Below are 25,791 nucleotides of genomic sequence, written 5' to 3'. Positions count from 1 at the left end.
TGTGGGAAAGGCATATAGTCAATAAAAAACACTTAGTGTATCTGCTGCATGCGCCATATTGGTAAGGGACAAATTGAGAGCTCTCATTGACATTGCTTATACATTATTTAAAGGGTTAACCATACAAGAAACACAGAAACATTTACAGTATATATCATTGTACTTTGCTATGTAATACCTGGAATATATTTTAAAAATGTATGCAAAAAATACAATACAAATATAAAACAATAAATCAATATTTAAAAAATCTTTATAAAATACTACAGCATTATGAGCGCTGTAAAATTGTTGTTGCAAAAATACAAACAATAAAAAAACTATAAATTATAAAAACTATAGCATTTTTTCTTAAAGACATATACATATGTTGGTGATCTTCAAGAGGTTAAAGTAATGAACATAATGAAGTTTTTAATTTTTTTGTTTAATGCAAAGAGCAGTTTTTAAATATTTTGTTAAGAAAAATAAAAATGTGATTATTTTGAATTTTTATTTTTTTCATCAACAGCAGAACACTGTTGTACAAAGTGTTGGTCTTTGAAGAAAAAAATAAAAAATAAACATACAGCCAAGAATTACATTACATAATCTATTAGTTGACAATTAAAATTGTGTATGCAATAAATAAATATAAATAATGTTTAATAGGAATTCCTTAGATTTCCGAAAGCTAGTTCAAATTACATAGTTAGAAAACCAGTGTGGACGCTCAAAAGGCAATATGCTGCAGAGATTTTTTACCAATTATGTATAATTGTAATCTGGTGTATGAATATGTATTTTTTGTTGATACAATCCCAAAAAAATGTGCAGGCTTCAACTGGCAGAAAGTCATAATTTTCCAAAAAAGTAAGGAAATATTTTATGTGATATTTTGGGGTTTGTAGAAATGTGATGGATAACACCAGGTTCTATTGTGGCAAACTGTGGCACTGGGAGACAGCACTAGCCACAGAGAAATTTTCTTGGGTATGTTCCATTCTCTTATGGGGGTCATTAAAACAGATGTGGGTTATGGGCCATTTACTAATCTATTTACATCATAATTCCTGTACCAAATGGAGGAACAAGTTGCTTTTCCATTTAAGTCTACTGTTGCTGTTCTGCCATATTGATCCAACAATTAGTGTTTCCTATACAATACATGTAAATTGTGAATCTCTAGCTGTGTCACTGGGGTATATACTATAAAATACTATGTCATATGTCACCCTTATTGGTGAATTCATGTTCTAAACATACAAAATAACAAAAAGTCTTGCTTTCATTTACCATATGCCAAGAGATGGTCTTTTTTTCTAGTTCTGTGACATTGCTAAAGTGTCTAGCTTCTTTCTAGTACAAGTTTAACTCCCCAACTCCAAGATCAAAAGGTCTCTGCACAAAAAAGTTTTATTTTGTGATGTCAAGTTTATAGAGTTAATGGATGTTTTGGATTGCATATGCGAGACCTCCAAGGCTTTGATGAGCAACGTTTGTGAAAGAAGCTTCTCTATGGAGCACACTTTCACACCTACCGGACAGGCTTGGGGAGGAGGACACTGGTCTCCTTTTGATCTCAGGCTGTGTTAGACAACAAGGAACATTAGTTTAATTGCTCTGAAGACACCAGGACAATGTACATGAGTCTGGGATTGTGCCTCACAGAGTGTTGTGAAAACAGTCACCTTGATAAAAAGAAAGGAAATGCAATGTTGTGGTTTCCACCTTAGGTGCTCGCCACTAAGAAGGACCAAGTCTCCTTTATTACATGGGAAGCTGTCTGGTGGCAGATTGTGAGATATGGTATGCAGGGTACAGAAGTTTCTCTGGATCTTCCTTGATTAAGGCACATTTCACAGCCCTGTGTCAAGCACACTTCCACACTTCCAACGCACACTCCCATGCCATTCCATGATGGAACAGATTTACATGTGTGTTCTATGCCTCTGTATAATATATAAAATATTAGGTGTAATACTCTTTTTTTCCACCTATTCAGAAAGACAGTAAGTATTATAAATACCAAATAACACGCGGGTGCATGTTATACATGAGAATTTGAGACAGTTCCATAAATCCTCCAGAACAGCCAAATATGAAATAAGTTATATTCTTAAAATATACATAAAAAAAATGACATAATGATAACATTTATGTATCATTAGATAATGAGGAATTCCACATTAAAATATAATACATATTATAAAACATTAAATATAAACATGAAGCATTTTGCCATATTGTCCATTACCAGGGGCGGTGATATCTTTCTCCCCAATTTAATTTTTACCATCATTTTTTTGGTTTGAAATAAAATGATCATGTGTTCCCTGATTAAAACAAAATTTTTCTTTTTTTTTTCAATCAGGGAAAAACAGTATTGCCATGTTAATAATTCTTCAATATAGGAAACTTAGGGTAAATAAAATTAAATTACTAGTATGGGGTCATATCTGGCGTTTTGCTGTAATTCATTACCCCAGCATTCTGCAGGCTTAGATAAGATAAGACCTGAAGGATATGCACTGTATAACAGATATAGGGGGCATGTGGGAGCATGTAAATCTATAATGGTGTTTTATCAGCTCCAGAAACCTTGTCCAGACATCTGCTGCTTGGTGAATAAGGTGCGGCCGTCTGACAATGATGGAAAAGTAGATTTTAATCTCAAATTTTTTCTCACACTGTAAACATTTGCTGGTTCCAGCAGCAATATGGCATCAGGCGAAATGAACATCAACAGAGGACTCCCTTTCTAAAGTATATGGCAAGATCTAGAGGACCATTTCTAGAGAGCAAGTGGATGAGATAGCCGGAATTACCACCACATGCCAGAAAAGCAGACACTACTGTATTTGTTCCAGGGAAGAGTCTTATTTAATCATCTGATAATGCTGACACATATGTGAATAACATATATCCCTTCGTGAATATGATTATTGATTAATATGTATCACTAGTAATAACAGAAAGATAAAGAAGTGCTCAAATGTCAAGCAAAAAAAAACAGATTTTCTTGGACTTCTTTATCTTTCTGTGATTACATTAACTCTTGATGTTCCAGCAGTCTTGCAATTGTGTTTTCTTTTACTATACATGGTGGATGTTGATACTTGTCGTGGAAATACATTGTTTTAATCATTATGAGCCTGAACTACAATTAATACATTTGTGAGTGCATATATTGCATACCCTTATGTATATTGCTCAGTTTTTTAAGCTTTGTTCCACTATTTGCTTGTATTTTTTTCTCCACAAGTATTGTACTTGATGAAGGAATTGTCATCTTTAAGTATTGGAGGAATACTTTTGATGGGTTGCTGCAATACGGTGGGAGAGTATATATATTCACTATTATATATATTATATATTCACTATTATTGGTTTGAAGGAATTGTCATCTTTAAGCATTGGAGGAATATAAATAAATATAGTATAATGAATTATTGTGTACATTGTGTTGAGCAAAGCCTTCAACAAGGAGTCAATGACCTATTGGTCATAGGATGATTTTTTTGACCCTATAGGGTAACAGAGCTGCTGGACCCAGAGTTACAACTGCCCTCGATACTAGCTTTAACAGTACAGCTAAGCTGAGCTACTACGTCAATGGATAATATAATGCTTGAGAGCAATCGCACCAAGCCAATGGCTGTCTGAAGGATTCTCTGATACCTCTCAGATGTTAATAAGAGCGAATAAGTCTTAATTATGACACCCCTTTCTTATCGGTGCTGTTCTCTATGGGAAAGTCCTGCCCCTCTCGCCGCAGATAAGTGTGCGGAGAGCCTTTTGCATTTGGTTGTGAGATCTGACACCTGTGTGTAAAAGCCAGGCAAGGTGAGGAGAGGAGGGACAAGGTGGTGTCTCTGGCTTCTGCTCATCAAAGAGAGTCCCACAGGATCAAAGGCTTCAAGCAGGATATTATGTGTGGGAAAGTCATCCATGGAAGGCACAAGGCAGATTCCGATAATGCTTTATAAGGACTCATGGGTAAACTGCACAGATTCAATATCAGCTTTTCCCTGTCGTAGTCAGGTCTTCCAGGATATCTACTCTGAGGATTTTCTTTTCTCTTTAGTTGGTTACTAGAATGTGATCATTTAAATACATATTTCATATCACATGGGCATCTGTTTCCATGATAGATTGCTAGATAGATAGATAGATAGATAGATAGATAGATAGATAGATAGATGGATGGATGGATGGATGGATGGATAGATAGATAGATAGACAGACGGATGGATGGATGGATAGATAGATAGACTGTGCTCAGTAAGGGGGAGTGTGTGCTCAGTGAGGTGAGTGGGGGGAGTGTGTGCTCAGTGAGGGGAGTATGGGCTCAGGTATAAGGTATACACAGCATATTACAGAAGGCACACACTTCACAGATCTTTGCCTGTTAAGGGTCTGATACATTGTATGTAATCAGAGAGCTGCACATGTGCCCAGCAGACCCAATATTACGTTTTATTGGTTCCAAAGCCAATGTTTTGATAGCAGCAGATGCCAGAGGAATGCCGTGGAGATCAATGGGTGGGTTTGCCGTGGATTTGCTGGGCTGGGTGTTTTTCCCACACTGATTCCCTCTTTTATGGCAGCTCCATATGCCGGGTGCTCGCACACTTCTCTGCCTGGGGGATGGGGCTCCCTCAATCTGCAATGCAGAGCAGGGGCTATAAATACAGCTCACACTCAGCCCGCACTCACTCATACGCTCTGGATACTGGCTCTGAACATGGCTCCTTGTAGTAATAGGATGGAGGACTTTGATACCAACATCGGCAAGGAAATGCGAAAGGTACGACCTTTGGATCCGTGTCCAGATCTTTTGGATCCTTATCTAGATCCTCGGATACTTATGTAGATCTTTGGAAACTTATCTAGCAATTCAGCTGCTATTTGAATGCATTGCTGACTATCCCTCCGGCTCTCACTCCATATCCTTCCCCACTCCCTATCAGTGTGTTTTATCTCCTTATCCCTCCATCACTTTCCATTCATCCTTCTGCCCTATACCTCCTTCCCACCTATCCCTCTCCCTCACTCTCTTATCCTCTTTTTCCATCTCTCATCTGATCTCTCCATCCCTCTTCCCTTGTTCTCTATCCCCTTTCCCTATCTCTCAATCCCCCCCATCACTTCATCCCTCCCCAGGTTCTCTCCATCTATCTCTCCTACACCTCCATCTCTTTCACCTATTGCCTTACTCCCCATCTCTTTCTCCTACTACCCTCATTCTTCTACTCTTCATCCCTCTCCCCTATCCCTCCACCTCCTATCCCCATCCCCATCCCTCCACTTCCTCTCCCCTCTCCTATATCCATTTACCTTCTATCCCCCTTTTGCAGGCAGGCAAAAAAAGCAGCTACACCATAGTTAGGTATACAGATACTACAAGCATATTCTTGAAAGGCTTGGTCTCTAAACACAAATATATTTTTAATTAAATGGCATGTTCTGTTTTGGCTCTGGTTGATCCTGTTTAGCAAGTGTTGTACTATACAGTCAAGGACCCATTGTGATGGAGAATAATCTAGCGTTATAAATTGCAGTGACGTATTTAACAACAATGTAATCTTTTAATATTTTCTCTCTCCAGCTGAGAAAGCCAGTGATTGAGAAGATGAGGAGAGATCGCATTAACAGCAGCATTGAGCAGCTCAGAACTTTACTGGAGAAAAAGTTCCAGAAACATCAACTTCCATCCAAACCAGAGAAAGCAGACATTCTGGAGATGGCAGTGACCTTACTAAGGCAACAAGTACAAAGGGCAAAAAAAGGTAAGCAGCGCCCACCAATCCACTCCGCCATTAGTTATAAATTATTCAGTGTTCTCGAGCACTTCTTTGTAACAAAAAAATATAAAAATGTAAGTAGAGGAATATTTATTAATCATTTTCCTTTTTATTTCCATCAGCCATGACACCTTCAAATCAAGATATTCGTCCATTGATGGACATCACACAGTTTCTACCCTTAAAAAAGCATGCGGAGAAACATGTACCTCTCATCAGTGACTCTAATGAATACCATATGACAAAGGAGAACTTGTGCCAGTCTACAGTTAACCAAGGCATTGGCAAAGGTCCATCCCAAGGATACACCACAGAAGACCTCTGGCGACCTTGGTGAAGACCATAAGATTGCATAGACTTGAGTGGTCCAAATGGTCCTACAAATGAAATCTACTTTAATATAAATGACAGAAAATCTTATACGGTCTGAAGATCAATCCAAAGTATGGACTGCTGGTTATAGCCAATGGGAGAGGAGGAAATCACATCCTCTCATTGGTTACACCGTGACGTCTTCTTAATGCTTCTGGAATTGTTTGCAGGATCGCATACTTTATTTATAAATACTGCGTTGATGTTTTGAAACGTCTTCAGTTTAGTGTAAGAAGTTGTATTATGTTGCTGGAATCTATATATTTGTAATGTGTGTTATACATGCATGAAAAGTTGCTGAAATTGTGATACCTGCTCCTTTTCTTATTCTACGGCGTTAAATCGCATTGTAAAAGAGCTTCCAACCAGTTGTTGGGTTCCATAGAATAACAAAAAGTGGGTAAAAGGGACTAAACATTCCCGAGTGCTTTTCAATCCCAGAAATCCCAGGAATCTCTCCACTTTTGCCCTGGTAATTATGGCCTGTGGGGGGTATGTTTTGGGTATTTTGAGCGGAGGGCAGTTTGCGGGTTTTGTGTGAAGTTTGGGAGGGACATGGGTCATATTTATAAAGGCAAAGTTCTAAATGTGGAGCAGTTGCCATGGAAACCAATGGGACGTTCTTGTTGATTGCTCCTCATTATAAAAAAGAAAAAAGTAGGAAATCTTTTTTTTTTCTAAACTTTTTCCTTCTGTGAAGGGCAGTCCGTTTGGTGTTATATGTCGTGAAATGCGGGTTTGAGCAGTCTATACCTGTCCCTGCTTCTCCGACTACAACTCCCATCACTAATTAATCTCGGTAATGGGAGTTGTAGCCTGGCAGCAGCTGGTGGATGCAGCTGTTCAAATTTATTGTTACACGGGATATACTTTTTTTCCTGCTGTATACAAATGAAATATTGACAGTTTTACTGTTCTTTTCTGTGAAAAGGCAAACATTATATTTTTCTAGAGATTTTTGCTTCCTTTGCACCTTTTATGATTATATCAGATATATATGTTTCTCAAAATAAAATCTGCAAAAATAAATGTGTCCCATTTTCATTTTATTATATTTCATATATATTATGATTGGGTTTCTCTCCCCTTGTCAAGAGCTTGCTAAAGGCGAGATTTAACTCTTTGTGTTCCTTGCCTTCTCTTATTTTAACTAAATACCTGGGTGGGTATGATTCCTGGTGGAATTTTAGGCAAAACAGTATGTTTCTATATTAAAGGCAACATTTAGTGATATAACCAAATTACATGGCATTATTATTTTTATAATTTATTTTTATTATTATTATTAATGGGTGGGTTTTTAGAATATAAGAATAAACTGGTGGCTCTCCTAACTACTTTTAGGGTAATTAAAAACCCTCCAGCCCTTATCCATGTAGCTATGACTACAAAAGCAGTGGTAAGTCTGGCCGTCAACAGGAAAATATGTTTTGTTTCCACAATTTGCATCAGAATTGCTCCTTATACATTTTTGGTTTTTAAAGAATATTTCTAAAATAACACTGAGACGTTTCCTCTGATTGCCTATTTTTGTAAGAATTTTTTTCTTTTTTTTTAAAGTTCCAAATGTGATCTTTTTAAACTATTTCCCAGCAGTCAACAGATTTTAGATGATTTTAAAAAATGTAAATATTTTTCTCTGTATAAATGGGGACCCTGGCTTTCATCCTGACAGCAGAATTCAACACTAAATGTATAATTTTTGTGGTTTATTAACTCAACACAAGCCAAAAGGGGTAAGTAGTGAATTTTCCCATGATATATTTCCTTGTCTGCATATTGCATCCCGTTCCTGTTTTCCTGGGGTAATTGTGACCTGTTGTTCTTCCCACCTTCTTTTAACACTGTTCCAGCAAGAAGCCTTTCATCTCTTTCACGGCCGTACCCTTTGTTCTGCGCATGTATTACCAGCTCATTAGACTCCCGCTTACCGTCACAAGCTTTTACAGATTTACATGCTAATAACCGCTTCATTAGGCTGTTCCAGAATTGGAATTTGAGAACTGTAGGCCATGCGTGGCTCATTACTTAAGTGTGCGCCTATGTGGTTATACATAGATGATATGGCAGTATAGAGGGGACAGTGGAGGGATCCCAAAATATTTGTCGTTAAACCAGGGCCAAACTGGGAACGATTAAGTGGCCCTGGCACTTTAAGGCTAGCGGCCATAAAATGACGTACATGTAACCGCCAGCTGCATATGTGCCGGTTTATGTTTCAATTTTTTTATATCTCTGAAGCGAGCAGGATCTGATCTACTGCTATCATGGGGTGCTATGAGCCATCGGCCCATCAGGCATTTGCCATGTGGCCAGTACGGGCCGCAGTTAAACCACTGAGAAGCTATGCAATGTGGCGTGAGAGAAGGGTTGCTTCAGCTTAAAATTGAGCGAAGGTGGAGAGAAAATTGAAAGCCCCCCAGAATTATGGCAGTTGCAGGGTACAGCAATGAAGAAAACATCAGAAGGAGGAATGTAGGAGGGTATAGAGCAGTAAGGCATGTAGACGGGCTTGGAAATTGTGTGAGGAAGGGGCATAGCTTTCAATATGGCCAGGGCACAGATACATGAATATGGGGCTTGCAGGAAGCGCCGCAGTTCTGGTACCAGGTAGCTAAAGTCTAGTAGCACAAAGTTTAGAGGATAATGGCACCGCAATACCCTGAATACCCAGGTATACATCACAGAAGGCATACTGTGCTAGGGAATAGGATGCCATAGTGTACTAAAAATACTTGGTTAAATGGAATATAAATACAACAGATTTTTCCACTATATCATTTTTTGGGGTGGAAATGTGCTTTCCAGCTTCACACTAGCCACACCTGTAACCCTGGTAGTCATTGCAAGTGAAAAGGCTAAATCTAGTGGTGCCATCTAGTGTTCAGACTAAACATTGCACCTGGCCACAGATGTTGGTACTTTAAGGGGTTTAAGGTTTGGGAGCCATCCAGAGACAAAACTACAGAGACTGCTGAGTGTACAGATGTGACAGCCCTTAGCGTTCTGTACCCTGTAGTCTGGATGAGGATTAGGGAGATGGGCTCTATGGGCACCGGACACTCCTCTCCTGCTACCTCCCATGTTATTTGTACAGAAGTATAGAACTGTACACCATTCCATGGGTAAGGAGAGAATCAGTTCCTTGTGTTAACCATGATAACCTGAGTACTTCCAGATAAATGCCACCAAATGCCTTAGAGAGCTAGGGGGGTTCAGTCTCGGGCAGTTAACATCCCAAGGACACAGTGATTTTGGGCAACAGTATTTACTCCTAACCTATTGTTAACTAAGTGCTTTTATTTTCTGCAAATATTAAAATATACTATTTGCCTTCCAATGGGTAAAAGGGGTTGAAACTGGCCGACGGTCAGACAATCATTCCTCTCCCATCTTATCTCCCATTTACAATGCAAGCAAATAACCCGCAGCAGATGATATCCTCGGAGTCTGCACAGCCCAGATAACGCTCCTTCCATTGTCTCCGATGCTAATGGGCCGCCTGGGCCACGCTCATCCTAAATAGCCAAGATTATTCTGGGGTTCTGACCTGTAATCAGCGCCACTTAAATGTCTCAGGGTGTTTCGATGGATCTTTAAATCAGCCGTCCTCAATCTTTTGTGTCCGAGGACACATTTGTTGTGCGCTGGACTCTGACTGTAATAATTATTTTTCCCAGATTCATTATACTCCTAGGGCCATATTCTCCATCTTATTCCATTACTTTTTTTTCTTTCACCCTCCATTGCATACCTATAATTACCCATGTCATCGGTTCATTCACCTGTCCATGACATCTCTTTTGTAAGTCTACTTTACACTCTCATCTCACATCCCCCTCCACCATAACATACTTCAAAATTCTATATATTATATTTGACTTTACTAAGAGGCTGGTAGATAAGTGGAACAATCTCCCAGCAGAAGTGGTAGAGGTTAATTTAAACATGCATGGGATAGGCATATGGCTCCTGAATCTAAGACGAGACCAACGACTGATTAAGGTCTGAGATTAGACGGGCCAAATCTGCCGTCAGAGTCTATATTCTATACCTGTTTCTGCATATTCTTCAATTAAATACCTAGATTTCATATTTTTCCCCATTTCTGGCTTATTTTTGTCAACCATAACACTTGCATGTAGGTTTCACGTTCTTCTTCTTCCTCTGACAATGAACTCGCATTATCGACATGGTCTTGGTCTGTTTGGAAACTCATTGAGTCACCCCCCATCTTCTGCCCTGTCCCCAAATAAACCACCCCCGGCTGGATGTGGATGTTTATACACTATTTACTAAGTTCTGGAATTGTAATTAAGTAAGAGTATCGTACTGATGAAGAGTGAGGGTTACTCATCAATCAGCCAAGAAGTATATAAATGGACTCTCATTGGCCCTGAGGCCGACTTTGATTGTTGGTCGATTATTTGCGGGTCTGGAAGGGCCGGTTGTTGACAGAGGCGTTTTTGGTGTATTGTCATCATGCGCTCCAAAGACATGTTAATGATCCCGGGAGTCTGGGAAGGAGATGCCGGTTTAACTCTATTGTAGATAGACGTTCAATGCTCCATGGAGGCAGCGGTGTATACTCCTATTCCTCCCCATCAATACCCGATCACAGGACCCTTTTTGCACGATTTTAAGATGACCCCCCAAACCTTGGATATTACTGGGGGAGGGGGGATATATAAGACGATCCTGTTTTTGCCTTAAAACGTGGTGTAATCATTACAACACCTGACAGATTATCTCTGACACTCGGTAATGTAGGGGTAGGACAGGTAATTTATTCCATATTTCATACTCACCCGCCATACACTTTGTGAAGATCGCCTCTTAGCGCCGGGTCACGTGAGCGCTGTTTAACTGATGTGGCCCACTCCTGCGTGTGTCCGCATATTGGGTTGAATTTCAGAGTCTGGCACGTCCGGGGAGCCACAGCAGGCGGCAGAATCGCTGATTCAGCGGATCGTCTGCGCGGTTCTGAGGACGACTTCAGTTATCAGATGATATTTTCTGAAAACCACCTTGTCTTATAATCGAGCAAATACGCTGCTTTGTATAATTACATAGACTCGGCGGTCTTGAGATGTACATAATAAAGCGTGTCCGGACCACACTGGGGCTACATGCATGTGTCACGTGTGTATTGTAGACATTCTCTGATACATTGCAGCGACATGGAAATAGCCACACATGGATACAACACAAGGTGGCATTCGGGCCTTTAAAGAGTAGTCTAGTCTTTTAATGTAAGTTGATCTTCATGTTGGGTTTTACGGTACATGGATCATTGCGGTGGTCCTTTCGGTATTGGAGTCAAAAAATGAGACTTAGTAGAAGTAACTCAACACTAAAAAAAACACACAAAAAAACGACGACGACTATAGTTCGGGGACAATCCGGAGCGAATCGTCTCAATACATTCCTTTTTGGGCCGCTCGCTTCCGCCCCCTGGTGTAGCGGCTGTATTCTCATCTTAGGGACCCATCTGTCAAAATCCCATCGGCCACTGGCAAGGAATGGGTTAAACAAAGGTAAAAACCTTTTTTTTTTTGGGTTGTAAATGATGTAACAGGTGAAACCGGAATGTTATCTGGACCTAGAATCAGGCAGCAGCCGGGTCTTTTTCGAATACAGAAGCTTTCCCACGGTTAAACGTCTCATTTGTGTCGCGTTACAATTCCACCTGTTCATCGAGTAGGGAGGGAGCTGTCCCGAGGCCATCGTCGGACCTTTTAGACACACTTCTCCTATCTGTATTGTATGTTTTTTGGTTTTTTTTGCTTTTCCTTTTGTTTTATTGGTCTACAAGTGTGGGAAACTGTAAGGGGTGAAAAAACCTGTCTATCGGCAATAGAGGATCCGTATAAATACAGTGGGATATTTACTAAAGATTTCACATTTCTCTTGGCTCAACGCGTTGCACGGACTGGTCCGTCTACTATGGCACCCACTTACCAAGGGGTAGAAAATATTCACGAATCCCAGTCCAACGGATCAAAAATAATAAAGGTAGACAGATATGGGAGAAATAACTCAAAACAACAATCGGCGCGTTGATATAATTCTGTCCCGGAAATACAGGAGAGGATTAAGCAAAAACTGGGGAAATTCTGTTGAAAAATTTTATTTTAGGTGCAATCAATGGGGGGGGGGGCTTTTCTAGACATTTTTGATAATGTAATTAATTTGGTTCTAACAATGTCTGTTTCAGATAAGAAAACCCGTGGTTGAGAAAATGAGGAGAGATCGCATTAATGGCTGCATAGACCAACTGCGGATAATATTGGAGAAAGAGTTCCAGAAAAATCACCCTCATTCCAAACTGGAAAAGGCGGATATTTTGGAAATGGCTGTAAATTACCTGCAGCAACAGAAGCAGCAGACAAGAGGTGAGTTATTTTATTAAACACGGACTGCTTCCGGCAGTAGGGATACAATTGTGTCTTGGGGGGGGGTCTGACTCTTTTTTAGGTCTACAAATAAACTTATATATCAGGAGACTTGGAATTCTAAATTACTAATTTGTTATCGGGAGCGTGATAACAGATTGCACACAGCTTTGCGTCCAATGCTGGATCCTTCTTTAGCTCCTTCTACAATCTTTGAGGCTACCTGTTCTTACCTGCCTGTGTTTCTAGGCTGCTATGTCTCTTTATGGAGAGTCAGCAACAAATATAAATAAGGGTTAAAAGACTTTAATACATTACAAATAGTGTTTTTTATTTCAAGCGGACATTCATTTTTGATCAGCAAGTTTTCTTAGTTTTCTGAGCAGGAAGACCTCATAGGAAATAGATTGTGTAACCCTAAATAGCTTCCCCCAGCATTGTCATGCATTTTATGTGAATGGTAGTATCTGAGTTGATACAGTTCACACAGAATTCTGTAACTATTTCTTTAGTGACAGTTTCTGTCTGCGTTACTCTGGATTATGTAAAAAATCTTCCATTTGAATGTAGAGAATGGGGTATAATCCATCAAGAAAGACCTGTTTCTTTCCGAATGGGTTTCATACATATCAAAGGCTTCATTGAGTCTTTTCATGTTTAAATTCTCGTGTTGGTTGCATCGAAACCTTTGTGCGCTTCCACAGCGGTATCAATTAATGTGATTTGCAAAATAACATCTAAAATGTTGTATTATGTGCCGAATATTGTTTATTCAGATCCAACATGTTGTTGGATCTGAATAGTTGGTTCTTAAGTTACAGTAGTGGCATATGGGATATGTTTTTTTATAATGGTCCTTGATTACCAAAGGAGACAGGTCGTCCAATCATACAGTGTTGAGTTTCCTAGCCAAAAAATTCTAAAATAAAATAACTTAAACATTTAAAGAAAATCCCATACCTTACAATATTTTGCATTATCATGCTTTCTTCCCTATTACCACCATCAATCCTTAAATGCTGTTATTATATTAATATGCATTTTTTTATTTTATGTCTATCATTACAATTTTATGAACAACAGTTTTTTGGTTTTTTTAGATGTCCCATCACACCAAGAAAATAGACAAGACTCATATTATCAAGGATACTACATGTGTCTCAGAGAAACAGTGGGCTTCCTAAACAAGCAAGAGTCACAATCCATGAAAGTAGAAATGTTAAACCATTTTACTATGGAAAAGAATCCAGCGCGGACTGAGAAACGTCAGGCTTCCTCAAATCAAACCGTCTCCCGACTTGGAGCCTCTTGCCAGATTTCGCATTGTACCAAAGAAATATGGAGGCCTTGGTAGTCTCTGATAAGACATTAATCGCGGGCAGTCCTTGCATCGCTAATCCCAGGCAGCAAAGACCTGAGCGCTGATGTCATTTATTTAATGTTATGATGTCATCAGCTGTAGGATGCTCACAATATGTAGCATGGTCCACCTGAAGGTATGGCCCACGTAGGACCTTCATCAGAAGACAAAGTCCCATACAAAGGAGATGTCCTTGGATGATTTTTACTCGAGGTGGCTGTAACTCTTATCAGTTTTTATCTGATATGAACAGGTGGGAAGCTCATGAGAATCCTACTAGAAAGGCTTTCCCACCAACCGCAACTAGTGATGTTATCTACAAGCTATTGTGTACCGTGGACTTCTCTTTAACATTACTGTATTCTACTGTTGGTGGAATCCTCTTCGTAGTTTAGAAAAATTAAAAAAATATATTTTTTCTAATAAACCTGCCGTATTCAGTATATTGTTCTTCAGCTGCACAGATCTACAAACCCAGAGTGATGGTGTTGATGACCCTATTTTTCATGAGACCTAAGGAGGTTCCTTTTACGGTATACAGAAGCAGCAGTAACAATGTTTTCATTTCTCTGGTTAATGGTTAACATGGATTCCAGTAAGCGATCGATTCACTAAATGTCTACGGGAAATGAAATATTAGGCATCGGATAGAATAATTGTTATAAAGGCAGCCTTTGCGACTGTTAATGGAGGAGAATGGCTACCACTCATGGATCTATTGTATTTTTTATATGATGTTTAGCAATATGTTTCCTTTGTACAGGTGGCAGCCGTACCCAAGGCTTGTGTAAAATACCGTCCTGACATATTCCTCCTGTTATATAAAGCAAACACATGCACCCAAGTATAATATTGTTACAAATAAAACTGTAAAATAAAACAATATTTGTGTTGGAAGTACATTTTAGCTGTTGAGTTTTTGACAGTTTTTTATATTTTTTATATTCTGGTACATGCTAATTTTTGTTGTATTTTTGTTTTTAAGCTGAAGTGGCATTACGGTATATATATATGACATTGTGAACGCAACCTTCTTTGTAGCTTTTTATTTTTTTTGTATTTTGTATCTATTTCTTCTCTTTTAATTTTCCTTGTATTGATTTCCTTTTTTTTTTTTTGTTAATTTGAAGCAGATTCCATGAATATTTAAACAAACGCACACTCCAGAGGGCACACACTAGGCTAAAACTGACAAGGGTGAGATCACAAAACTCATTAGTGAAACCCTATTGACTTTGTATGGGGGTTCAACTCTCCCAAGAGACGATCTGGAGGGCAGTGATAATAGATTGATTTACCACTAAACAGCCTCTAAATCAATTAAAAAAGACAGTTTCCTATCATAGCACCATGGATTGCCGTTCATTACTACAATTAACCACTACTTAGAAAGCTCCAACGGGTTCTTTAGTGCATGGAGAGGCATAAATTATGACTGCGTTTAAGAACCAATTGGCCCATCAACTCCGTCATTGAATATTTTAATATTACCGTACTCAAACATACACAAAAGCAGGGATATTTTTCAAGGCTTGGGCATTTCTAGTTTTTTGCTACATTTGTTGCTCCGTTTTAAAGCAGACGGACCCTTTAAATTATTCATTGTATTTTTTTCTCCATGTCCCCTCTCTAGTATTTCTATGACAAACAGTCTACCGAGCTGAGAAAGCCTGAACCCTATAAAAAAAAAATGGCTGCGACCGTCCATTAATTTTTTTTTTGTTTTTATCCAAATGAGTTTTATTGTTAGGCGATAGTATCTACTACCCTTTTACGTAAGGTTAAGTAGTTTTGGTCACGGAACCCATCCAAAAGGGGTATTTGTTTACTAAACAAGATGAAAAGAAGCTTGTCCAGACCCAAAGGTAACGAGGCGCTTCAAACCAGTTGGAAACATAATTTCCTTCCTCTTTTACTAAAAAGTTCTACGTTTCCTAATTAAATTACTTTAATCACAAATGTTGATTCTATCGGTTCACTCTAATATTATTATTTGCTCGCATCTGAATATATATTTGCTTACGCTACTTTCTTTTGTTTTAACTACATTTTGAGTGTTGTATCAAATAATCATTGTTCCACTGGCCTTGCATTGTATTGTCTAGCAGTGCGCCCAGGAGTAATACAGTCACCGATCAAATATTATTATTATTAGAGCGGCGAAACACACATCGCACCTCATTGCTCCGCTCCAATAAAACCCATTTTCAGCAGCCGCAAATTTACACAAAATACGTCGCCTTTTCCTTTTGGAAATAAATAACTTAACTGAATAACATGCAAAAAATTTTAACAAACCTCCTCTTTGTTTTAGGAGGAAATTATCCAGTTCAAGCAAATATTTAGCAAATAAATGACAAATAAACCTTATTTATAAAATGATAAACAGAATATCCGTGAGGCTCTTAAAAATCTGTTGCCATGACAACTGACACCTTCATAAAATGCCCCCTACAGTAGGAAGTTTACATGATATTGCCACACTAAATATGGCTGCTATGTCGCTACTGCTCTAGGATGCGGCAGCGCCAATTGGAGTGCTGTCATCCTGCCACTCTCAATATGGCCGACAGCACGTTGTTGCTACTGAGCTGCCACGCTCAATATGGCCTTGTGTACACAGCGTAGTCGTGTCTCGCGATACTTGGCGGCCGGAAGCGATTGCGCAGCTCGCAGGCTGGGGGTTGGCGCTGAATCTGTGGGTATTGCAGTGTCAGTGCTCGGGGCCGCTCCGTATGTCTGTCCAGGTACCGTCCCGTGTGCTGCCTGCCCGCCGCTCCCCGTACACAAACCTCTCCCTGACCCCATGTCCCGGATGCGACCCAGTGAGGTCCGCTGGAACGGATGAATGTTGCCCTGTAACCTGCACATAGTATACCGCACATACCCCTTACTGCCTCTCATTGCATGCTTACTGCTTAGTGCCTATAGGTTCCACAGGGACCTCCTTATGCTGGTTATATATATATATCTCAACATGCCCACCCCCACTCACAAAATATACAGGGGGACAAATATAGAAAATACACAAAAGGAACCCTATCTGATGTCAAAACTATTATTATTGGTGTTATTAAATAACTATTACTTATTAAATAACGATTGAGTCTGTAATGTTGAGGGGAGGGTGTAGCAGAAGGGTGCCGCGGGAACATGTTTGGTGCCTGCAGCATAACGGTATGTATGGCGGATCTATGGGCCGTTGTACGTATTTACCTCAGGGATGTTTGTTTTGCTGGAAATTATGGTGTTATTGCGCTCTTTTACTGCTCTGCTTATCGCATGTTTTTGCAGCAAAGATTTTTCTCTATAGACCCGGCTGGCTTAGTCTCCTCTCACACCCTCGTCTGACACGTTGCCCGGAATAGGCAAATACGTGCCTTTTTTTGTTTCGGCGCATCAGGCATTAACGGGTTAAAGTCATGTTTTCACATTTTTGCATATACTACGGTTTTTGTTTTCACGCTGGAAGAATTAGGTAACGTCAGACGGTAGAGAGCCGATGCCAATGTATGAGTATCATCATTACAGGGTAACTCCTTGATTTTGGGAATAAATAAAGTTTTGTCGGTAAATATTGCTGATTAGTATAATTATGACCGGCATTAGCTAATATACGGGAAATTCCAAGACTTTTCCGGCTGCTGCTGCCTCTGAATTAATCCCAATTTGTGTTTTATTTTTTAGATTATGGACAGCGTTTTTATTCAGCACAGCGTCAAGGTCCTCCAGGCTCTGAACAAACAGAGAGAAGAAGGCAGATACTGCGACGCCACGCTGGTTGTTGGCGATGTTAACTTTAAAGCCCACTGGAGCATCTTGGCCTGCAGTAGCCCCTTTTTCCAAAGTCTTTACGGAGACGGCACATCGACGAACATCATTCTTCATGAAAGCTTCTCGGAAGTGATCGGGCTCGTGCTGGACTTTCTGTACACCGGAGAACTCGCCCTTTCGCAGCATAACGTTCAGAAAGTGCTTTTTGTTTCAAAAGAACTGGGGATTTTTGAGGCGGTCGAAGTCTGCGAGAGGTTTCAGCCGAAATGTTTTGACTCCGGAGATCCAAGCGAACGATATCTCCAACCGTCCGGCGCCAATGAATCTTTGAATGGACATCTGAAACAGGCAGAGGAGTCGGAGGGAGAAGAGGCATTGAAAGGGATTTCGGAATTGAGCAGCGTTCCTGCTGTAGACGCTCCTTCTGGAGAAGACCGCGGACGAGACAGAAGCCTCTGCTTGCTTCAGGGGGCCGAGGAAAATTTAACTTCTCAGGCGACCATCATTAAAAATCTACATTATACAGAAGACGGGCAGGAACGGGAATTCAAGAGGCAAAGGAGAGGGCAAAAGAGCGAACATAGCCTCAGCTGCGATGGAGATTACATCACGGTATCAGATTTTTGTTCGTTAACTGCCTTCGTATGGTTTAGTGAATTAGTGTTTTTTCTAAGGTTACCAATCTTCATGTATTTGAATAGATAAGCCTTTTCTCCAAGATTTGGGCAGCCTTAATTATTCCCATTGTACAGCGCTATAGAATTTGATGGCGCTATATAAAATAATAATAATTATACATATAATATGTAGATGGGTAGCTGCCAGGGAGAAGGGTTTGCTTTACTCCAGGAGAAAAACAAATTATGTGATTAAAACTTGCATGCTTGCATCTGGAAATGTAACTTTTTAAAGCTGGGAGTAATATATATATTTATATTTTTTTTTTTGCTCTTTCGTTTACATAAACTTTTCTTGCAGTCACTGATAATGGAGAATAAATGATTCCATGCGTTCTTATACACAGCGTAGTACCTTTGGAACGTTATTATCTTGCAATAAATCTTTTTTTTTTTTTTTTTTTTTTGTAGTGGGAGTTGGAAGTTGACCACATCCACGATGTTATAGCGGAGGAAGATGGATACATTGATGGCGATCTTGATGAGGATTATGTCCCTGAGAAGAGGGCCCAGAACCCCAAGCGTAGGTTGTGTCAGGCCAAGAAGAGCGGCCTTTCAGAAATCACCACCGAAGATAAGATGCTTGACAGTGAAAATCTTACGAACAGGAGAAACGCGGCCATGCCGGCTGAATGCCCCACCTGTCATAAAACATTTCTCAGCAAGTATTACCTAAAGGTGCATAACAGGTAAAGACTGATGCAGGAGCAGGTTTATCCCAAACCTGCAAATTGATCTGTACTTGTAGCTGAACTGGACCACCTAGTGGCACTAATTAGTAAAAGCCCTATGAGAGGTCCTCTGTTTCACATGGGGGGTAATAATATTTCACATGCGTGCCACATGTTATATCACGTACTTGTGAACATTTCCTCTATACGTGTACACAAATGACTGTTTCGTGATATCTGATAGGAAGCATACAGGCGAGAAACCCTTTGAATGCTCAAAATGCGGCAAGAGCTATTTCAGGAAGGAAAATCTTATGGAACACGAGGCGAGGAACTGCATGAACAGAACGGAGCAGGTGAGCCTGGACTGCTGGGGTGCACATGGCGCCCCGGACTTGTCTGGTAATAATTCAATGGCTTCTGATTTAACTAGATAATCCCTGTCTAGTTTTTTATGTGAATTTTTGAAGTCTTAGCTCTCATTTGGACGGAGGTTTTCTTATTTTCGCCAGGCTTCTCGTTGGCCTTTACGTAACATGAGAATCTGCTCCTTTAATGTTCACAGGCATTTTCTTGTACGCTGTGTCATGAGGTTTTCAAAAGGAGAATGGAATTAAGAGTCCACATGGTTTCCCACACTGGGGATATGCCTTACAAAGTAAGTATGGTGGTGTGTATTAGGTGACTGCTACAACTAACTGCTTCTTGCGTTGGCGAAGATAGTAGGACCATCCTAGTAGGGCACCATCTATAGAGGTATTCACTGTCTACTTTATCATATTGTGGGCACGTTCGAAAAATAGATCTGTCGATAGAGCTGGCTTTACAGGCAGTAGAACCGTTCATACCTCCTTTCAATCTCCATACCTTCTGCTTTCCAAAGGTTAGGAGAGGAACTATTTTGATTAAATATAAAACTGGAATTTCTATTTCTTTCTGAACCTGTAATACATTGTTATTAATAAGTAGGTATTCCTACTTTAACCCCTTAACGTCCATTGCCGGGTCAGGCACGTCATGCAAAACGGTCACTTAACGACCTATGACGTGCCTGACACGTCATCAGACTTAAACAAGCTTAGAAAGTGATCAATGATCACTTTCTAAGCTTAAACGGTGTTGGTGTAATGCCTCGATGTCGAGGCATTCAGCAACACCGAGATCGGCATGATGGGCCATGTCTGGCCCCTCCCCGGGGCGTCAACAGCCGCCATACATTGTATGGCGGCGGACGCCCGTTTTAAAAGCGTTTAGGAGGCGATCAACGATCACCTCCTAAACTTCAATGGTGTCGCTGGAATGCCTCGATCAGGAGGCATCCAGCGACACCAAACACTTACCTCTTGATGGACTGTGACCGCTCCGGAGAGCGGTCACAGCCGCAGCTGCACGCAGTCTTCACCATCCGCAAGATGGCGGCGGCCCGGGAAAAAAAATAATAAAGTTGAAAAAGTTCGCTAGACGGTCTCCTGACCTTCTAGAGAACTCTGGCTCCACTTGCTGGTTGAATACAAGTACTGCATTCAACCATACAAGTCAATGGAGGCCAGCTTTCTAATCACTATGTGATTAGTAAAATATTTAAAAAAAAATTAAAAAAAACATGGTAACATTTAAAAATTATTATGCTTTAGAGGAACTATCCAGTTCCAGCAAAATGTAAAAAAAAAGTCCAAAAGGAGTAAAATAAATAAAATTAAAAAATAAAGTTTATTATTATGAGCAAGTGCTAAAATTAGCGCTGTATCTTCCCAAAAATCCTGACGTGGAAAAATTTAAATAAAAGCATTTCAAATACCCAAGGGGTGTCTAATTTAAAAAAATGAATGGTTTGATGGGGTAAATTGGAGTGGCTGGGCTCAAAGATAGGGCATAGGCACAGACTGACCGAAATGGGGGGAAAAAAAAGCGCACTTCCAAAATGTGGCATTTTAACCTCAAACACCAGACAAACCCATACATGTGGGGTATGACTGAACTCGGGAGATGTTCCTGAACACATATTAGGGTGTTGTTTGATAGTGACGTATACCTGGAGCTATAAATTTATACCCAAAATACAATTTGTGTGGAAAAAAAAAAAAAATACTACCACAAAGTGTGGCAAAGGCTGGTGGTAGAATCTGATGCATGGAAAGGGTTAAATACTACCATTTTAATTACCTTGGGGTGTCTAGTTTTCAAAAATATATGGTTTTATGAGGTAAATTGTAGTGGCCAGGCTCAAAGATAGGGCATAGGCACAGACTGACCAAAATAGGGGAAAAAAAGCGCACTTCCCAAATGTGGCCTTTTAACCCCAAACAGCAGTCAAACCCATGCATGGGTGGTATCACTGTACTCGAGAGATGTTATTGAACACATATTAGGGTGTTGTTTGATAGTGACGTATACCTGGAGCTATAAATGTATACCCAAAGTACAATTTGTGTAAAAAAAAATACCAAAAAAATACTAACACAAAGTGTGGCAAAGGCTGGTGGTAGAATCTCATGCATGGAAAGGGTTAAAATACTAGCATTTGAAATACCTTGGGGTGTCTAGTTTTCAAAAATATATGACTTGATGGGGTAAATTGCATTGGCCGGCTTCAAAGATACCCGAAATGGCACATGGGGGGAAGAATTACCAGATTTGGAAAAAATGGTTTTGAAATAGCAAAACGCTACCTGTACTTAATGCTCCATAACGTGCAGAAAAAAGCAAAAAAACATAAAAACATTGGGTATTTCTAAACTCAGGACAAATAGTAGAATCTATTTAGTGGGTTTTTCATTAGCTTTTTTGGATGAGTAAAATGTGGTTTTTTTTTACATTTTTCATCATATTTTATTACTTTTTTTATGGGAAATTAGATAATATGATTAAAACAATGGTATCTGAAGAAAGCCCTTCTTGTCCTGAAAAAAACAACATATAATTTGTGTGGGTTCACTAAATGAGTGAAGAGAAAATTACATCTAAACACGAACACCGCAAAAGTATTAAAACAGCCTCGGTCCCAATGGTACAATAGGTAAAACACAGCCTGGTCCTTAAGGGGTTAAGCAGTCTTTACAGTTCACTAATGTTTTCATATCTTTTTAGTGTAATACCTGCACCCAACAGTTCATGCAGAAGAAGCACCTACAGAGTCACATGATCAAGTTACACGGAGCCCCAAAGCCGCACGCTGTAAGGACCTGTGTCTAGAAGGGAGTGTGGGATTTCTGAATTGGTAGGATTAGTTGATTGTATTATTTATTGTGCATTAGAGACTGCGGAAAACAAAATGGTATAACCTTGGTAAGCACCAGCTATAGTCACAAGAAGTAATACGTCCTTTGTGTGTTTTCATGGGAGAGAACAATATGAGCAATTTATAAATGTGTGAAATATTCCATGTGTTGACTGCTGTGTGGTCCTCCGATTCAACCAACAATTTAATATTAATCTCTGTCTTAATAGAATGCTTACGTTATACAAGTTATCCTTTGTGTAGCCACCAGGGGGCAGTAACGAGTCCATAAGTTTTTTTTTTTTTTTTAATGTGTTTGTTTAAATGTTTTCTGAGCTCATGTGTTGAGTGAGTTGAGACCCCAGACACGGGTGCGCACATTCTATAGCCTTCCAAAACAGGTTGCTTAAAATAAAATGTCCCCATGTCTACTGGATTTTGCATTTATTACTCTTGCTCGCCAAGCTCTAATCATGAGATTGCTTCCAGTGCTCTACTTGTGGGAAATGTTTCTTTACACGCACTGAACTCCGTTTGCACGAAGCATTTAAGCACCGCGGGGAGAAGCTGTTTGTGTGCGAGGAGTGCGGGCACCGGGCTTCAAGCCGCAGCGGGCTACAGATGCATATCAAAGCCAAGCACAGGTGAGCTCTTAAAACTCAGGGCAGGTGGAGATTTATTTATAGTTTTTTTTTTTTTTTTTTTTAAATACAGGGCCACTTATTTCATCGAAGAACAAAATCATGTTTTTTATCTGTGAAATTTTGTCCGTGCCTCTTTAGAAATGAGCGTCCTTACGTTTGTGAATTCTGCCATCACGCTTTCACCCAGAAAACCAATCTGAATATGCACCTGAAGACCCACACTGGAGAGAAACCCTTTCAGTGCCACCTCTGCGGGAAGACGTTCAGAACACAAGGTAGGGCTTAAAAAAATCCAAAAGCAAAATCGCCAAAGCATTACAATTCTTCTTCAGACATTTCATGGGAAATCCAGCAACGTACCAAATGTTTGCCCATAAATTCAGAGACAGAGACTTTCCTCGGAATCTTTTTTCCAAAGAAATTCATCCACCCCCCCCATCCCAATTTCAACTTCTCCAAACAGATAGATGAAAGCTTTATGCAATTTTTTTTAAAGATAAATTCCAATGTTTTTTTTCTTCTCCCAAAGTGTCTGTGTGTTTATTGCTGTACTGTTTGTTACATTTTCCTTTCTTTAGCGAGCCTGCACAAGCACAACCGGACACATACCGGGGAACGGCCTTTCAGCTGCGAGTTTTGCGACCAGAAGTTTACAGACAAAACCCCTCTTTTAAGGCACGTTGCCAGCCGACACCAGGAAGGACGACCTCATTTTTGTCAAATATGTGGCAAAACCTTTAAAGGTAAAATCGCATCCCGATTAGCTGGACGCCATACTGTTTGTTGAATACCTTAGAGCCTGACGTGCCAGGTGATCCCCCCTGAGCTGTATTTCTCCATAGTCGGTTGCTGCCCACACATGGAGGGCTCTCTTTCTTTTATCAGAAATGGATTCATGTGGTTCAAGTAGTTTTCATGTGTCATTACCATCTATCGTCTTAAAGCCCAGTGTATTCCTCTCCTCCGCAGCTATAGAACAATTGCGTGTTCATGTGGCAAGGCACAAAGGAGTCCGCAAGTTTGAATGTACCGAGTGTGGTTACAAGTTCACCCGCCAGGTGAGAATTCTTATGGCGCTATAGTCTTTAAAACCGTTGTCAAAAGTGAAGCAGTGTATATCCTTTACACCTCGTCATCCTCAAGCCCAAAACTAACGAGAGGCCTGTAGTGATTAAATATTAAACCCTGTTTACGCAGAAGCGTATTGTTAACCATGTATTTACTGTTTTATTTTAAGGCGCACCTGAGACGCCATATGGAAATCCACAACCGCATCGAAAACTACAATCCGCGCCAGAGGAAACTTCGTAATTTAATTGTTGAAGATGAAAAGACTGCGGTGGTTGGTTTGCAGAACCCTGGTGACATAGTCGACTTACAGAGTCCTTCTGTGGTGGTGGGCTTGCAGAATCCACCAGCTGTGGTCACTTTGCCAAACCCGTCAGTGGTGGTCGGTTTACAGAGCCCGCATGAACTGGAAGTTGGCCACGGCGAGGTCATAGTCGAGTCCATTAACTCCAACGCCCTCCCCGAAGAGGTCACGGAGCAAAGAATATGCACAGGAGATGCCTTCTCCCCTGATGTCATAGAGCAGTCCATCTTCATCACAGCAACAACAATTCCTGATGAGGATTGTGAAACATGATGACCTTCTTTGGCTCCACATTACATTAAAAATAAGATTTTATTTATTAACCAAGTGTGATTTTCTTGAAACAAAATTCTGTGTGCCTATTTATATGTTTATGGATACGTACACACATATATATATGTACACGCTTAAACTCTTGAATGGGCAACTAAAGGGTTAATTCAAGAAATCGCCAATTTCAATTTTTTTTTCAATCACCCTGCACAAGTTTCAGGATCATAAGTGTAATTATAAAAATTACTTTTCACCTTTTTTTCTGTGGAATTCACACGTTGAATATGCGTTATTTCAGCCGACACTCGATGGGAAACGTGAGAGTTTTAGTTTACGTGATTTTATTTTTTGGTGAAAGGGTAGTAGTCTTGGCCAGCTTCTGAAACTCTGATCCTGGATTTTTTTTTTCTGATGTTGTCTCAAATATTTCTAATACGGTCTGGGGGGCAATGGGCGTTCAGTTAGCATGGAGACATTTATCTCCAGTAACAGAATCTGGCCTCATTTTCTGGGTAATTTCTTTTAGAACACGGCTTTTATTGAAATATATTTTAAGAACCATTGGTGGTAATATTATAAAGTAATGTATTAGTTATTCAATAACAAATAGCTACAAAGAACAACAACAATACTAAAAACTGTCCTGAAAGTTAGACCCCAACGCATTTCCATTCCAACGCTCCATAGCTAACGGGACACGATGCCCTTGTCCTGAAGTCGCTGACAGCTCGGGTACCTTCGCTCTTGTGCTTAAGGGCAGCAAAAGTTGTAAAAATGCACGTAGAACCCGTTATTCAAAATCACGAGTCTGTTCCATCAGATGCTTTTCTTTCACATTAGAACTTTATTTGGATCTCTTACTGGCTCAAATACCATAAAGCGATGTGCAGGCTGTGATGGGTTTGAGGGCCTTTCTGATAAATGATTAAGCCTCTCTTGTATGTTTGCAGAGTTTTCTTTTCCTAACCAGCGGTGGCCCAATGTAGAAACGCCATTGCGATATTTGCAGAGATACACCCAACGCGGGATCGCTGTACAAACCTTGGGCTTCACGGTATTTTTTTAACATTTCATTTTAAGACTCTCATTGGATGCCATTTTCCTGCCTTGACCAGACCATGATGATCATCTGTGCCACATTGCCTGTATTGTCTTGTTTGCAGTAAATAGTGATAGAAATGTGCGTGCGCAAATATCTCTCTCACACTCTGTATATGCGCTACCGTTCAAAAGTTTGGGGCTTTTGAAAG

General features: G+C 40.0%; 1 protein-coding gene across 1 annotated transcript; it reads left to right on the top strand.

Annotated features, from left to right (window-relative positions):
- The first annotated feature begins 17,603 nt into the window (after positions 1-17,603).
- LOC149286779 (zinc finger and BTB domain-containing protein 48-like) lies at positions 17,604-24,541 on the top strand. The gene is made up of 11 exons (XM_089493780.1): positions 17,604-18,299; positions 18,776-19,053; positions 19,280-19,391; positions 19,601-19,693; positions 22,123-22,209; positions 22,742-22,896; positions 23,035-23,171; positions 23,475-23,639; positions 23,866-23,954; positions 24,134-24,242; positions 24,342-24,541. Exons 1-11 carry the CDS (start codon positions 17,604-17,606, stop codon positions 24,539-24,541), a joined length of 2,121 nt encoding a protein of 706 aa, XP_089349906.1.
- The last annotated feature ends 1,250 nt before the right edge of the window (positions 24,542-25,791 follow it).

The sequence above is a fragment of the Sceloporus occidentalis genome, unplaced genomic scaffold (assembly GCF_023333645.1).
Source record: "Sceloporus occidentalis isolate IW3139 unplaced genomic scaffold, rSceOcc1.0.p SCAF_66, whole genome shotgun sequence".
Taxonomy (NCBI): Eukaryota; Metazoa; Chordata; class Lepidosauria; order Squamata; family Phrynosomatidae; genus Sceloporus; species Sceloporus occidentalis.
Note: the sequence above shows the minus strand (reverse complement) of the source record. Positions and strands in the feature narration are given on the sequence as shown.